This window comes from Thalassophryne amazonica, chromosome 7 (genome assembly GCF_902500255.1).
Source record: "Thalassophryne amazonica chromosome 7, fThaAma1.1, whole genome shotgun sequence".
NCBI classification, from domain to species: Eukaryota; Metazoa; Chordata; class Actinopteri; order Batrachoidiformes; family Batrachoididae; genus Thalassophryne; species Thalassophryne amazonica.
Window position 1 is genome coordinate 83,635,263 of NC_047109.1, and position 17,566 is coordinate 83,652,828.

Sequence of the window (17,566 nt, forward strand, 5' to 3'; positions counted from 1 at the left end):
ATCCTAAAATCACATATATTTGTTACAGTTGGGGTTTATAAATTAATCCAGTAAGTGAAATCAACAAATCATGCAAAAGCAACAAGCATCACGTTGGGGAGATGAAGTACCAGAGCAAACCAAGATAAATGCATTAATTATATCATTAAAATGATTTTCCATGTGTATTTTTATTTCTCATTTTTTTTAATACTTTCGGTACTGAGAATAAACTGTATGTTGACTTGAAATGGTTTAATCTCATTTGTTCATTTCATTATTTATGTACATCTTGATCATCATGATATTGTCATGCTGAGCATTTTTGGGAAGCTCAATGTTTATGCTTTAACATATTAAAAGGTACAGTTGTATGTAAAAGTTTGGGCACCCCGATTATTTCCATGATTTTCCTTTATAAATCATTGGTTGTTTGGATCAGCAATTCCAATTAAATATATCATATAGCAGACAAACAGTGATATTTGAGAAGTGAAATGAAGCTTATAGGATTTACAGAAAGTGTGCAATAATTCTTTAAACAAAATTAGGCACCCCAACAGGGAAAAAAACAAAAAAACATCAATATTTAGTAGATCCTCCTTTTGCAGAAATAACAGCCTCTAAAAGCTTCCTATAGCTTACAATGATCAGTCTGGATTCTGGTTGAAGGTATTTTGGAGCATTTACAAAACATCTCAGGTTTGTTTTTCAACTTTAACACTGGCCACACAGCATGATGGAACCACCTCCAAATTTTACTGTAGATAGCAAGTTTTTCTTGGAATGATGTGTTTGTTTTCTGCCCTGCCGCCCCTTGTTATGTCCAAATAACTCAATTTTAGTTTCATCAGTCCACAGCACCTTATTCCAGAATGAAGCTGGCTTGTCCAAATGTGCTTTAGCATACCTCAAGTGACTGTGGTGTGTACGCAGAAAAGACTTCCTCTGCATTACAGCATCTGTGCAAAGTGTGCTGTATAGTTGAACGATGCACAGAGACACTATCTGTAGCAAGATCATGTTGTAGGTCTTTGGAGCAGGTCTGTGGGTTGATTATGACTGTTCTCACCATCCTTCGCTTCAGCTTATCTGAGATTTTTCTTGGCCTGCCACTTTGGGGCTTACCTAGTACTGTGCCTGTGGTCTTCCATTTCCTCACTATGTTCCTCACAGTGAAAACTGACAGCTGAAATCTCCGAGATAGCTTTTTGTATCCTTCCCCTAAACCATGATGTTGAAGTCTTTGTTTTCAAGTTATTTGAGAGGTGTTTAGAGGCTCCCATGTTGCCACTCATTAGAAGAGATGCAAAGAGGGGAAACATTTGCAAATGGGCACCTTAAATGCCCTTTCTCATGATTGGATTCACCTGTGTAAGGAGCAGAGGTGTCAAATCCGGCTTTAGAAAGTAAAAAACCTCCCATGTGTTGCGTCTACCTGTGCACCTAAAACAGATGATCTCAATAATTAGCTCATCCACCTGCCTGAAGAGCTGAACTAATTACAGTCAACTGTTTTATTGGGAAGATGGAACAAATATGTGGCTGGAGTTTTACTTTCTGAAGCTGGATTTGACGCCTCTGGTAAGGAGGTCAAGGGTCATTGAGCTTACCAAACCAATTTTGTGTTCCAATAATTAGGGCTAAATGTATTCAAATCAATAAAATAAGGGTGCCCAAATTTATGCACCTGCCTAATTTTGTTTAAATAATTATTGCACTTTCTGTAAATACTAGAAACTTAATTTCACTGCTCAAATATGTGTTCGTCTGCTATATATTTAACTGAAATTTCTGATCCAGACAACCAATGATTTATAAAAGAAAATCATGAAAATTATCAGGGGTGCCCAAACGTTCGCATACATCTATACAGTACCACTGATTTTTTTTTTTAAGATTTAAGTTATAAAAATAATTTTCTTTGGCACCACTATCATTTTATTCCTTAGCATTTAGATGAGGGATTCATAATATGATATTGCCAATATGATCAAAATTCATGCTGTCTGGAAAAATTTACAATTTCATCCCCTAAGGGGGAGAAATTCAAACGATCAGATGCTACGACCAACATTTGATAAATCTGGAAGTATTCAAAAAAATCTTAGAGATGTTAACGCAAGATGGGTCACAGGTATCTTAAAACATTACGCATGTGCACATGCACTTCTCACTGTAGTCTGCATGACGGCGATGAAGGAAAAGACAATATTCACTACGAAATTTCCCCCCCAGATACATATGAGCTCTTCATTAAACTGAGCTGTAATTTTGCAGCATATTACGAAAATAAACCTATATTATAATGCTTGGATTTCAGTAGAAACTAAATTTTCCTCAGTTTTGTTAAATTTGAAAGGCCCTGCATAGGTGTCAAACTGATTCCAGAAAGGGCCAAGAGGGTGCAGGTTTTCTTTGTAACCACCCACTGCACCAGGTGATTTCACTGATTAACTGATTCCATCTGCTCAAAGTGATGTTAATCAGTGAAATCACCTGGTGCAGTGGGTGGTTACAAAGAAAACCTGCACCCTCTTGGCCCTTTCTGGAATCAGTCTGACACCTATGCCTATAGCTTTAAATTTTCAACGATTTAGGTATGTTTTTCACATTTTTCTTTTTTTTTGGGGGGGGGTCAAACCAAACCTAAAGTCATATAATAAAACTTAGCAGTAGCTTCCAATACATGTTTTAGCAGTTTAGCATTATCACAGTTAACTTTTCAGTTAGCAGATTAGCAGTTATCAAAGCTAACTTTTAGGTTAGTTGTGCCCACCACTAAAATCTATTTTATGCCATTTTAGTAGGCTAAAACATATGTATCTCAGGATTCGGCTTCAAAAAGGAAAAAAGTTTGAGTGATGAAATCATAACTGCATTTTCAAAGTTATTAGATTTTTCAGTCACTGTAACAAAACTGTGTTAGCCAGTGTGATTTTTTTTTTTATTATTATTTACATTTTAGTTATATTCTATGGTTGCAGGGGTGGTGGAAAGTGGTTAATGCGCTTTGTTTCATTTCAGAAGGCTCTGGGTTCAAATCTGACCCCTGCCACATTTCTCCATGTAATGTGGAGTTGCGTCAGGAAGGGCATCCGGTGTAAAACCTGTGCCAGTTCAACATGCAGATCCACCTTGGATTTGCTGAGGCGACCGCGAGTGCAAACAAGGGAGCAGCTGAAGGGACTTACTTTTACTAGTTATATTCTATGGTTGGAGATCATGTTAAACATCCTTTAAGTCCCATATTTACATCTGTCCAGGCAGATGTAAGCAATATTTAAACCTGAACTGGCTAGTTTTTGAGTTTTGCTGCATATGCAACATTATTTCATGTCTGGACACCTGCTTCCACTCTGAGTCACACATACTGAGCCAGTCTACAGTGTTGGCCAAAAAAAAAACAAAAAAAAACAAAACAAAAAAAAAAAAACCCAAACAAAAAAACAAAACTCACCAGAAAGCACCATTGGCTTCCTGAAATGTCAATAAAAGTCTGTAGATTATATGTTCTCTTGAAGGTTTAATTATTTTGTTTGCTTGTTTTTGTATTTTTTCTGTGGTGTAGTGGGTGTGGGGGAAGATGCTTGGGACTATATAGTGGTTATTTATTTATTTATTGCTGTTTTTTCAGTTTTATTATATTCTGCTATTTACAAACTGACCAGTTTGTGTGGAATAAAAGTAACTAGATTTGTCACTAGCCACTAGATAAGTTTTTTTTAGTTGCTAGGGAAGGTCAAAAAGTTGCTAAATTTAGCGACAAAGTTGCTAAATTGGCAAAACTGGGTCTATAGTTTAACATACCTAAGTGGAGAAGACACACACCCTTTTCAAAAGGATAGAGGGCGTCGTCAGCAGCACCTTCTCTCCTTTTAAAGCAACAAGGACAGAAACAGGTTTGTTCAAGACCTGAAAACACAATGTAGCGCCACTGTGGGGCTATTTATTTATTTATTTATTTATTTGTGTTTATTTATTTATGGCTCAAAACGTTAATATTGGTTTTTAAGACACCTGGCGAACTATATTAGTTTGTCGAGAAGTTTGATAATATCACCCATTTTAAAAAGACTGTACACATTAATGCTGAACTATAATGTATCTCCTAATAAACTCTCAGGGAGGGGGGCTGCAAAATGTATTTTGGGAATTGCATGGAAACTAATGGCGTTGCTCTTCTGGTTTAGACCATGTTTTTGTGAGTGGGAGAACTGAGTGTGTTTAAAAGGATCAAGCTGGGTGGGGTGCACAGGATTGTATTACACAATACCAGATCTACCCTCAGGAGGTCGAACATGGTTTTTGTCCTCATTCTTTCTCTCTTTCCCCCTCTTGCACTCTCTATTCTTCACTTTTCCTCCTTGTGGAAAAAAGCTTTCTCTCTTTCCCCCTCTTGCACTCTCTATTCTTCACTTTTCCTCCTTGTGGAAAAAAAGCCATCCTCTCAGATAATGTTTTCAGTGTATGTGAATGACAATACTTTCTTTACCAAAGTGTGTGTGTGAGTGTGTGAGAGAGAATGGCTGAGGACAGGGTAAGGGTGTTTCCACAGTTTCGCCTGCAGCCAAATTCTGTCATCACCATCTCCACCTACACTTCACAAATACTGCTGATGTACAGGCAGCACAGCATAAATACGCAAGGAAAAAAGAAAAAAAACAAACCTAAAATGCAGTGGACAAAAGGCAAATGCTGAAACCAAACCACAGGCTGACAAACTTCACGTTACATGTATTATATTTTCAGCTTTGGTGTCCTGAGCAGGAGGTTGAAGTCCTACTGTAGGACTTGTGTACAGCAATGTGGAGCCCAAACAACAACTCCACAGGGCATAAGTGTAAAAAAAAAAAAAAAAACTAATAATCACAAGTTAATGTCAACAGTGTCCTTCACAACACCTCTACAAATTTTGCAGGGTGAGATATGACCAACTTCTTTCCCCTTGCCGTGGTCCATTCCCAAACATCAGAGTGGAGGAAAGAAGCCAAGGAAAAAATGAAGGAGACTGATGAGTGCGTTAAATCTGTAATAAAAACCAATCTGTCAGAAAGGCCCCATGGCTCCTGAGGTTGACTCAGTAAGCTGAGAGCCCTCTCGATGAATACGTCCCTGTGGTTAGGTTACAGAGAGCTGGGACTGTCCTTGCTTCAGGTTTGTGTCCAACACAAAAGATAACTTTGACATTACACAACATGGAAACAGACCCGAACAGGGCACATAAAGGAAACGAGAGTGAGATATCACATTTTTGTTAATGCGGACTATCTGCTAAACACCCTCAGTGTAACATATGTGGCATGATTCAAAGATACCACTATTATATTCTTTAGTCATCTCATTACATAGCAGTGCATTATTTGGCATCATGTAAACATTTTAAAGTTTTACTATCAACTTCTTCATGCACTAAAGATTTCAATACAATCACTGTGTACTGTATCAAATGCATATAAACAAAGTACTGCATAAACAAATTAAGTATTAAAAGTTTTCGGCACAGCCATGCATAATACTCATTCTCTTTCACACTGACACACATTCTCTCGTTCACAGAGAAGCTTAAACAATTTAGCTGAGTTGTCACTAGGTCATTCTGCTCTAAATTTGCAGGTAAATACACAACAGTGATTATTTTATCATAAAAAAAAAAACTATAAAGCTTTTAAAATACACAATGTGCAATATAAGACAAAACTGCTATTTTGGCTAAGGCCACAATTTGGTATAAAATACATTAATTTCTGTATTTTAAGATATAAATAGCACATCTAAAAGACATATATATCTATATCTATATATAGAGATATAGATAGATATATAAATATATAAACTAGCAACACATTACAAGTCACATGACCTTCGTTATGTGTGTGAGACCCTACAACAGGGTCAGATCCAGGTATTGCCCTGCAGGTTTGGTCATGACAAAGGGGAGCGACAACAGAGGAGCATCACCTCCACTGGGCTGACCAATCAGGCTGCTGCTCAGGAGGGAAACAGGCTCCATGGGGCTCTAGGGAGAAAGAGATGGGAGAGTTTTGGAGCTGGGGAAAAATAGGCAGAGAAAGACAAATGAGTAATTTCACGACGTCAAGTGGACACAGCCTGCACCAGCACCAAATGTTACCCACCACCTTCTCACCCACCTTGGATCACCCATCTAATACTGCTCCAGTGCACTACAACACCACTAAATAACGACCAATTAACCTCTGGACTACTGACGTATCCCATAAGAGATTAGACTTCCTGAGAGGGCAGAAAGACCAGTGATCCACCAGAGAAGCCAAAGAAACAACCTGAATATAAGCAATTTCCTCTCAGTCCAATCATAATATGGCTACAGCTGGGTCATCATTGCTGTCCCAGGAATGAATCCGGCAACCCCTGGTGAACACTCAGACCAAAGCCACAGCTACAACCGCCATCCAAATCCCCTCACCGAGCCTTCAGCCAATCCTTACCTGCCACCCGCCTCAGAGACCTTAAATACACACCCATTCTTTGGGCTGCGTAAGCAACGTCCTGGCTGGGTCGTGACCGTGCACGGACCCATGGGCATGCATGAGAGCGTCATCGGGGGTGTACTGTGGTGTGAGGAAGAAGAGGAGGGGATACAGACAGGGAAGAGAGGAGAGCTGAGACACGAGCAACCATATGGGCCAACCTTGACAGACCCATAAAGTCCAACACAGATGTCAAAGCAGAGACATGCTTGTTTCATTTGTAATTTGTTTGTCCTCCCTGATTCAGCATGAGATAAAGAAGTCCACTTATTTAACAAATTCCTGGGTTCCTTCATTCTCATGGTATGAATAAGACTTTATTTCCATCCAGTCAAGTCGAAGCAAGTAGCAGCGGTGTGTGTGCCAGAGCAGGGAGAGTAGACAAGATAAACTAGTTTGATGGCCTGTGGGCAAACACTGTGGATGCCTGACACTACACACCCACAATAAAAACGATCTGAATACAACACTTAGATCCTGTGGAATAGCACAAACACTGAAGACAGACACTTTGCACGCATAGGAGCAGGTGTGTTACATTTGTGTTGTACATTTGCATACAGCTTACCTGGTAACTCTGCATTGAGCTGATGAGTTCTTTGACTCCACTGTTGTTGTAGGTAAGACCTGGCATGCGCACCAACCCCCCTGGGGAAGAAAGGGAGGCGGGGGAAGGGAAGAAACCTAGGGTGGTAGGGGAACCAGGTGGACTGGGAAGAAGAAGGGAAGAAGACCTTTATTGTTATTGTACATGTATTGCTGTACATGGACACAAACAGCAAAAGTTGTCCTTTGAATTTAACCCTTCCCAAATATAGTTACACACAATCCAACCACTAGGAGCAGTGGGCAGCCACAGCCCGGTGCCCTGGGACCCACTCCACATGTTGAAACTCTGCCTTGGTCAAGAGTAATGGATGCAGCGTGACCATAATCTGCATATTTTTGATAGTAAGAGGACACCGGAGTGTCTGGAGAAAGCCCATACAGACACGAGAAGAACATGTAAACTCCACAATGAAAGGAACTGGGCATGGGTGGAATCCAACTCTGGACCTTCTTGCTGTGAGGCAAGCATGCTAACCACTGAGCCATATATTTCTAAAAAGCAACCAAATCTACACTAACATTAACTTTGGACACAATCAAAAATAAGTGCTTTCTAACACGAGCTGTTTGACTGCAGGCAAGTAGAGGTCACTGGTGTTTACAAAGTACTCTGCTATCACAGTGCTCAGTTATTAACTACCCTTGGACGGACTATAGAGTGTGTCTTGCAGCATCGCCAGGTTTGAATCCTCGTCTCGGTGACATTTGCTGCTTCTCTCCATACTACCCGTAATAACTAGACTATACCTGTCAAATCACTGCTGAAAAATCTCTTATGTGTATAAAGCAGTAAGTCTTATATAGGCCCTGAGGCCCATTGTGCCCGTGCTTATCTCCATATTCTGCAGCATCAAGTAGATGAGAATAGGAAACCACTCCGACATAGGTTGCTTCCCATCCTGGGTGGACTAAACCAATATAGATTATGTGTCTTGTCCAAGGACACAGACAGGTAGCATGAGTGAGAATGGAACCAAGGTCTACATTTTGGCAGACCAGCTCCTTACCACTTGGCTACCTGCTCTAAAATGAGTTTGTTGTATTTCACTATAGACAAAAGCCTCCCCCCTCTCCTCCCCTCCCAACCAACCCCCCCCCCCCCCCCCCCCCCAAAAAAAAACAACAAAAACAAACAAAAAAAACACTGCATTACTTTACCCCAAACCCTGATTCATACCACATTTCTAATCTTGGCTCATACTATACCCACTCCTCCACCACGTGTTGTCAAATTTAGTCAGTACAGCTCTGAATAATCCTGGTGACTAGAAAAACCAACATAGGGTTAAACCTTACTTGAGTATAGTGCCTGGGGTGGGGGGGTTGGGATGGGGGCTTATGTTGTCTAAGCAGATTTACAGAATTTAATTTAGCCTGAATTACATAGTGCTACAACAAATAAGACTTGTGACCAGTTATAAGATTGAAATTACAAAGGTTCAATTAGTATGACACCGGAGGTGGTGGCCAAGTGGTGAGTGCGCTTGGTTTCAATGCATAAGGTTTCCAGTTCAAACCCCACCCCTGCCGGTTTCTCCATGTAATGTGGAATTGCATCAGGAAGGGCATCTGGTGTAAAACGTGTGCCAATTCAACATGCAAATCCACACTGGATCTGCTGTGGCGACCCCGAGTGAAAACAAGGGAGCAGCCGAAGGGACTTACAATTAGCATGACACCAGATCCAGATTAGACAGAGATCATTACAGTAGACTAAGTAGACTGGTAAAAATGACGGAACAGATGTACAGCTTTATATTTCAGGATGAGGCAACAGAGAACATAAACAATGATAAAACGGGCCTCCTCTGTTATACAGTGACTATAGTGAAATGCAGATCCTGGTCTTGGAGTCAAACTGCATCACAGAGTCCCTACATTATGAACAAATTTCAGCACAATCATATTGTTCCACATGACAATGTTACAGTGACTGAAAATGCAGCAGTTAAAAAATTATATCTACACTTCCCTAAACGGTGATGTGGGTTAATGTATTAAAAATGAGCTCTATTACCAAACCAGATGACTTTTTTCCAAGTGTAAAGAAAAAAGCAATTTTTAAATATTTTTTTTTATTAATTTAAATAATTTCTGTCACTGCATAATAAAAAAAATGAAAATGCAGCAAGATGACAAATTACTGAAGAACTGTAATAAATCCTGAGGCAGATATCATAGCACCGACGTGCCTGTGTAGCTGGTCATGCTCACCTGGGGTAGTAGGCTGTATAGTTCATGTACAGCTGAGCTGATGAAGGGTAGTAGGCGTGACCTGTTGGCAGGGGGCGTGGTGTCAGCAACACCTGGCCAATTGGTGGATAGAGAGCAGCAGCCTCTGCGGGTAGGACAGCAGGAGCAGGGGTGAAGGAGTAGGAAGGTGGAGATAAACCTGGAGATGACAGAAGAAGGCAGGAACAAGAAACTTAACAGGCAGACAAACAGGAACTAAGGGCGCAGAGTCACGACGTCAACTATGATCATTGTTTGTTTCAGAGAGAGGCGCTCATGCAGACAAACAATGACCACATTACAATTCAGCACGAGAGAGTGGTAAACAACAAGAACTAATGAGTGCAAGAAGTAGCTGAACTGGAAAAAAGCTATTTGTCAAGTCCACAGCAAGGAGTGCAACTGCGCTGAACCGCACCCTATCCCTGATACTAAAACCTAATTGCCATCAAAATGAATTATGGCATGAAAATAAGAGCTACAAAAGCTTCAGCTGTGTTTCCTGGAGTATTCAGTGCACTTAAGCATCAAACATATTTATTCTTTATTTTTAGACTACAACATCTTCATTGCATTAACTCTTTATACTGTTCTGTATGGAAAACAAGAAGTGCACATTCACGGTCAAGCACTACAGATACCAAGAGCCAAACCCACCTCTAAACACCAGCGTTCAGCTCCGCCCACCTCACCCAGAGCACCTCTGATTGGACAAGCACAGCGGACAAACACACCTTATGTGTGGTGAGGTGGAGGCCCCCAGCCACCACTACCAATCTGATAAGATTGGAGAGTTGTAAGCCACTTTGCTTTTGAACAGACTCTTTCGAACTCGAGCATTGTTGCTTACACTTATCCAACCCCTTCAGATAACTATGAGTCATTTGAGTAGTGATAACACTGCAAAACACAAAAACTCATCAAGAACATTTATCCCATTTCTCATGAAAATAGCTAATATACACTTAATATGAGACACAATGACTTAAATAAAATTTCAGTAAGATAAGGACTTGTTTTGGCATTTTTTTACAAGTAAAACTTCACTTGTGATTTCTTGAAATTATCTGAGAAACATTTTGCGCTATAGTGTAGTAATACAACCCCAATTCCAATGAAGTTGGGACGTTATGTGAAATGTAAATAAAAACAATACAATGATCTGCAAATCCTCTTCAACCTATATTCAATTGAATACACCACAAAGACAAGATATTTAATGTCCAAACTGATAAACTTAACTGTTTTTGTGCAAATATTTGATCATTTTGAAATGGATGCCTGCAAGACATTTCAAAAAAGCTGGGACAGTGGTATGTTTACCACTGTGTTACATCACCTTTCCTTTTAACAACACTCAATAAACATTTGGGAACTGAGGGATCTAATTGTGAGTGTCATGATTGGGTATAAAAGGAGCATCCCCAAAAGGCTCAGCCATTCACAAGCAAAGATGGGGTGAGGATCACCACTTTGTGAACAACTACATGAAAAATAGTCCAGCAGTTTAAGAACAATGTTTCTCAACATTCAATTGCAAGGAATTTAGGGATTCCATCATCTACAGTCCATAATATAATCAGAAGATTCAGAGAATCTGGAGAACTTTCTACATGTAAGCAGCAAGGCTGAAAACCAACACTGACTGCCCGTGACCTTCGATCCTTCAGGCAGCACTGCATTAAAAACCAACATCACTGTGTAAAGGATCTTACCGTGTGGGCTCAGGAACACTTCAGAAAACCATTGTCAGTTAACACAGTTCGTCGCTACATCTACAAGTGCAAGTTAAAACTCTACCATGCAAAGCGAAAGCCATACATCAACAACATGCAGAAATGCCGTCGCCTTCTCTGGGCCCGAGCTCATTTGAAATGGACAGACTCAAAGTGGAAAAGTACGCTGTGGTCTGAGTCCAGATTTCAAGTTGTTTTTGGAAATCATGGACGTCGTGCCCTCCGGACAAAAGAGGAAAAAGACCATCCAGATTGTTACCAGCACAAAGTTCAAAAGCCAGCATCTGTGACGGTATGGGGTGTGTGTTAGTCACCTACAAAGCTTCTGCAATTAGTGTCCTCAGTTCCCAAATGCTTATTGAGTGTTGTTAGAAGGAAAGGTGATGTAACACAGTGGTAAACATACCGCTGTCCCAGCTTTTTTGAAACGTGTTGCAGGCATCCATTTCAAAATGAGCAAATATTTGCACAAAACAATAACATTTATCAGTTTGAACATTAAATATCTTGTCTTTGTGGTGTATTCAATTGAATATAGGTTGAAGAGGATTTGCAAAACATTGTATTCTGTTTTTATTTACATTTTACATAATGTCCCAACTTCATTGGAATTGGGGTTGTATTATGAAGTGTTGTAACTTTTATAAACAACACATCTGCTTAAAAATGTTATAAGTTTTTAAAAAGCAGCCCGTTTCATCTCTGATATGATTGAGAACAAAATAAGGCTTTTACTTAAAGCTGTTTCACTTAAAGCTGTTGCAGGAAATCAGTAACATTTTTAATATGTATTTTCTAAAAACAAGTCTTTGTATCTTACTGAAATTTTACATGTCACATGACTGCATGTTATATTAAATGCAGATTAGATATCTGGACTAGAAATTGCACAATTGAGTAACTGGGTAAGATTTTGCATTTTTCCAGTGAAGGGAGTAAAAAAAAAAAAATTTAAAATTAATGGACAAAACCTTATTAAGGCATGTGTGACCACAGATAAGGAAATTACATTTTAGACTAAACAGTAAAAGTTCTTCTGCGCATGCAGACTGGCGACAATCACTTTTAAATCATAAAAGAGTCAAACAAAGACACCACATTCACACGCACAGTTCCTGGTCAGACCAGATCCCCCGACCTCCCTACAGTATGATTGGTGAAAACCCAGCAACCCTGCCGCCACAGCAGGAGCCCAACCTACCCCGCAGTCCCGAAGCACCCCCAGCTCCCAGCAGCACTTACGTCTGGACTTACATGGCGGCGGGCTGAGCCCTGTCCCACTCCTGCTCCGGTTGTGTGTATGTGCATGTGTGTGTGAGATCGAGCCTCCCATCAGCACCAGGCCCATCTCCTCGGCGCTGCAGGGAAACACTTCCACGTAGCGGCTGTTGGCCCCACGCTGACTGGACATTATATGCTTATGGAGTCGCTGCGAGGCCAGGAGTGCTCGCTCTGCTGAGGTCATCTGGATAAAACAGTCCCCTGATGGACGGCCCTGTGAGTACAGAACACAGACAGAAGGTGAGAGAGGTTATAAAAAAGAGAAATAAATCACTGTGCATCTCCAAGTAGTGTCATAAAGAGCTGCTTGTGTTCGCCTGTGTGGTTCCTGCGTATACCTGCTGATTGAGGACCATGTGCACGCCGTGTGGTCTGATATCATTTGTAAACTCGCCCAGAAAGGTGAGGATATCCTCTATGCTAGCTGTGTATGGTAGGCCCCTTAGCCGTAGGCAATCTCTCAAACTGCCAGGAGGGGGCAGGAGAGACACTGTGGGCAGTACTGACACCAGAGGGGCGGGGGCCACAGGGATGAGAGGGGCTGACGAGTATCGATTCAGCACCTAAAACATACACATACAGTTACAGATTACATACCCTGCCTGTAGCAAAGAGTACAAAGGAGGCTACATAAGCCTCGTCCTCAAGACGAGGCTTATTTTATTATTATTATTTTTTATTTTTTTTTTTTAGCACTGTTGTCGTGCGTTACCTGTGCTGCTCCACAGCCTGTCCAGTGGATTTTTATTTTATTTTTTAGCACTGTTGTCGTGCGTTACCTGTGCTGCTCCACAGCCTGTCCAGTGGATTTGATTTTATTTATTTTTTGGGCGCTGTTGTCGTGCGTTACCTGTGCTGCTCCACAGCCTGTCCAGTGGATTTTTATTTAGCGCTGTTGTCGTGCGTTACCTGTGCTGCTCCACAGCCTGTCCAGTGGATTTTTATTTAGCGCTGTTGTCGTGCGTTACCTGTGCTGCTCCACAGCCTGTCTAGTGGATTTTTATTTTGTTTTAGCACTGTTGTCGTGCGTTGCCTGTGCTGCTCCACAGCCTGTCCAGTGGATTTTTATTTTTATTTTATTTTTTAGCACTGTTGTTGTGCGTTACCTGTGCTGCTCCACAGCCTGTCTAGTGGATTTTTATTTTATTTATTTTAGCACTGTTGTTGTGCGTTACCTGTGCTGCTCCACAGCCTGTCTAGTGGATTTTTATTTTATTTTAGCACTGTTGTCGTGCGTTACCTGTGCTGCTCCACAGCCTGTCTAGTGGATTTTTATTTTGTTTTAGCACTGTTGTCGTGCGTTGCCTGTGCTGCTCCACAGCCTGTCCAGTGGATTTTGATTTTGATTTTATTTTTTTTGGCACTGTTGTCGTGTGTTACCTGTGCTGCTCCACAGCCTGTCTAGTGGATTTTTATTTTATTTTTTACCACTGTTGTCGTGTGTTACCTGTGCTGCTCCGCAGCCTGTCCAGTGGATTTTTATTTTATTATTTTAGTTTATTTATTTATTTATTTATTTATTTTTTTTATCACTGTTGTCGTGCGTTACCTGTGCTGCTCCACAGCCTGTCCAGTGGATTTTTATTTTATTTTTTAGCACTGTTGTCGTGCGTTACCTGTGCTGCTCCACAGCCTGTCCAGTGGATTTTTATTTTATTTTTTACCACTGTTGTCGTGCGTTACCTGTGCTGCTCCACAGCCTGTCCAGTGGATTTTGATTTTGATTTTATTTTTTTGGGCGCTGTTGTCGTGCGTTACCTGTGCTGCCCCACAGCCTGTCCAGTGGATTTTTATTTAGCGCTGTTGTCGTGCGTTACCTGTGCTGCTCCACAGCCTGTCTAGTGGATTTTTATTTTGTTTTAGCACTGTTGTCGTGCGTTGCCTGTGCTGCTCCACAGCCTGTCCAGTGGATTTTTATTTTTATTTTATTTTATTTTTTAGCACTGTTGTTGTGCGTTACCTGTGCTGCTCCACAGCCTGTCTAGTGGATTTTTATTTTGTTTTAGCACTGTTGTCGTGCGTTACCTGTGCTGCTCCACAGCCTGTCTAGTGGATTTTTATTTTGTTTTAGCACTGTTGTTGTGCGTTACCTGTGCTGCTCCACAGCCTGCCTAGTGGATTTTTATTTTGTTTTAGCACTGTTGTTGTGCGTTGCCTGTGCTGCTCCACAGCCTGTCTAGTGGATTTTTATTTTGTTTTAGCACTGTTGTTGTGCGTTATCTGTGCTGCTCCACAGCCTGTCTAGTGGATTTTTATTTTGTTTTAGCACTGTTGTCGTGCGTTGCCTGTGCTGCTCCACAGCCTGTCCAGTGGATTTTTATTTTGTTTTAGCACTGTTGTTGTGCGTTGCCTGTGCTGCTCCACAGCCTGTCCAGTGGATTTTTATTTTTATTTTATTTTTTAGCACTGTTGTTGTGCGTTACCTGTGCTGCTCCACAGCCTGTCCAGTGGATTTTTATTTTGTTTTAGCACTGTTGTTGTGCGTTACCTGTGCTGCTCCACAGCCTGTCTAGTGGATTTTTATTTTGTTTTAGCACTGTTGTCGTGCGTTACCTGTGCTGCTCCACAGCCTGTCTAGTGGATTTTTATTTTGTTTTAGCACTGTTGTTGTGCGTTACCTGTGCTGCTCCACAGCCTGTCTAGTGGATTTTTATTTTGTTTTAGCACTGTTGTCGTGCGTTGCCTGTGCTGCTCCACAGCCTGTCTAGTGGATTTTTATTTTGTTTTAGCACTGTTGTTGTGTGTTGCCTGTGCTGCTCCACAGCCTGTCCAGTGGATTTTTATTTTTATTTTATTTTATTTTTTAGCACTGTTGTTGTGCGTTACCTGTGCTGCTCCACAGCCTGTCTAGTGGATTTTTATTTTATTTTAGCACTGTTGTCATGCGTTATCTGTGCTGCTCCACAGCCTGTCTAGTGGATTTTTATTTTGTTTTAGCACTGTTGTCGTGCGTTGCCTGTGCTGCTCCACAGCCTGTCCAGTGGATTTTTATTTTGTTTTAGCACTGTTGTTGTGCGTTGCCTGTGCTGCTCCACAGCCTGTCCAGTGGATTTTTATTTTTATTTTATTTTATTTTTTAGCACTGTTGTTGTGCGTTACCTGTGCTGCTCCACAGCCTGTCCAGTGGATTTTTATTTTTATTTTATTTTATTTTTTAGCACTGTTGTTGTGCGTTACCTGTGCTGCTCCACAGCCTGTCTAGTGGATTTTTATTTTATTTTAGCACTGTTGTCGTGCGTTATCTGTGCTGCTCCACAGCCTGTCTAGTGGATTTTTATTTTGTTTTAGCACTGTTGTCGTGCGTTGCCTGTGCTGCTCCACAGCCTGTCTAGTGGATTTTTATTTTGTTTTAGCACTGTTGTCGTGCGTTGCCTGTGCTGCTCCACAGCCTGTCCAGTGGATTTTTATTTTTATTTTATTTTTTAGCACTGTTGTTGTGCGTTACCTGTGCTGCTCCACAGCCTGTCTAGTGGATTTTTATTTTATTTTAGCACTGTTGTCGTGCGTTACCTGTGCTGCTCCACAGCCTGTCTAGTGTCGGATTCCCTGTTTGGGAATCCGCTAGCTTAGCGTAGCTACTAGCTCTTAGCCGTTTTAGCATGGCGGCTTCTCCTGTCTCTCCCGTACTTTTCTGCTGTGGGTGTGAAATGTTTAGTTATTCCTCGGCCTCTTTTAGCAGTAACGGTACATGTAATAAGTGCAGCTTATTCGTAGCTTTGGAGGCCAGGCTGGGCGAATTGGAGGCTCGGCTCCGCACCGTGGAAAATTCTACAGCTAGCCAGGCCCCTGTAGTCGGTGCGGACCAAGGTAGCTTAGCCGCCGTTAGTTCCCCCCTGGCAGACCCCGTGCAGTCGGGAAGGCAGGCTGACTGGGTGACTGTGAGGAGGAAGCGTAGCCCTAAACAGAAGCCCCGTGTACACCGTCAACCCGTTCACATCTCTAACCGTTTTTCCCCACTCGACGATACACTCGCCGAGGATCAAACTCTGGTTATTGGCGACTCTGTTTTGAGAAATGTGAAGTTAGCGACACCAGCAACCATTGTCAATTGTCTTCCGGGGGCCAGAGCAGGCGACATCGAAGGACATTTGAAATTGCTGGCTAAGGCTAAGCGTAAATTTGGTAAGATTGTAATTCACGTCGGCAGTAATGACACTCGGTTACGCCAATCGGAGGTCACTAAAATTAACATTGAATCGGTGTGTAACTTTGCAAAAACAATGTCGGACTCTGTTGTTTTCTCTGGGCCCCTCCCCAATCAGACCGGGAGTGACATGTTTAGCCGCATGTTCTCCTTGAATTGCTGGCTGTCTGAGTGGTGTCCAAAAAATGAGGTGGGCTTCATTGATAATTGGCAAAGCTTCTGGGGAAAACCTGGTCTTGTTAGGAGAGACGGCATCCATCCCACTTTAGAGGGAGCAGCTCTCATTTCTAGAAATCTGGCCAATTTTTTGGGATCCTCCAAACTGTGACTGTCTAGCGTTGGGACCAGGAGGCAGAGCTGTGGTCTTATACACCTCTCTGCAGCTTCTCTCCCCCTGCCATCCCCCTATTACCCCATCCCCGTAGAGACGGTGCCTGCTCCCAGACCACCAATAACTAGCAAAAATCTATTTAAGCATAAAAATTCAAAAAGAAAAAATAATATAGCACCTTCAATTGCACCACAGACTAAAACAGTTAAATGTGGTCTATTAAACATTAGGTCTCTTTCTTCTAAGTCCCTGTTGGTAAATGATATAATAATTGATCAACGTATTGATTTATTCTGCCTAACAGAAACTTGGTTACAGCAGGATGAATATGTTAGTTTAAATGAGTCAACACCCCCGAGTCACACTAACTGTCAGAATGCTCGTAGCACGGGCCGGGGCGGAGGATTAGCAGCAATCTTCCATTCCAGCTTATTAATTAATCAAAAACCTAGACAGAGCTTTAATTCATTTGAAAGCTTGTCTCTTAGTCTTGTCCATCCAAATTGGAAGTCCCAAAAACCAGTTTTATTTGTTATTATCTATCGTCCACCTGGTCGTTACTGTGAGTTTCTCTGTGAATTTTCAGACCTTTTGTCTGACTTAGTGCTTAGCTCAGATAAGATAATTATAGTGGGCGATTTTAACATCCACACAGATGCTGAGAATGACAGCCTCAACACTGCATTTAATCTATTATTAGACTCTATCGGCTTTGCTCAAAAAGTAAATGAGTCCACCCACC

The 17,566-nt window shown here is 41.4% G+C and overlaps 1 protein-coding gene across 11 annotated transcripts in view; it reads right to left on the reverse strand.

Annotated features, from left to right (window-relative positions):
• Positions 1 to 4,704: 4,704 nt before the first annotated feature.
• Positions 4,705 to 17,566, reverse strand: part of esrp1 (epithelial splicing regulatory protein 1) — a 46,902-nt gene continuing 34,040 nt past the window's right edge. Inside the window, exons 11-16 of one of the 11 annotated variants that reach the window (XM_034174860.1) lie at positions 12,688 to 12,912; positions 12,323 to 12,563; positions 9,315 to 9,492; positions 7,060 to 7,201; positions 6,483 to 6,572; positions 4,705 to 5,998 (exon numbers count right to left, since the gene is read on the reverse strand). In XM_034174860.1, the coding sequence (XP_034030751.1) occupies positions 5,864 to 5,998; positions 6,483 to 6,572; positions 7,060 to 7,201; positions 9,315 to 9,492; positions 12,323 to 12,563; positions 12,688 to 12,912 (1,011 nt within the window). In that variant the 3' untranslated portion in view covers positions 4,705 to 5,863. Of the gene's footprint in view, positions 6,030 to 6,449; positions 6,573 to 7,059; positions 7,202 to 9,314; positions 9,493 to 12,310; positions 12,564 to 12,666; positions 12,913 to 17,566 lie in introns of all 11 variants that reach the window. The other 10 variants (XM_034174859.1, XM_034174858.1, XM_034174857.1 and 7 more) reach the window with 10 other exon arrangements.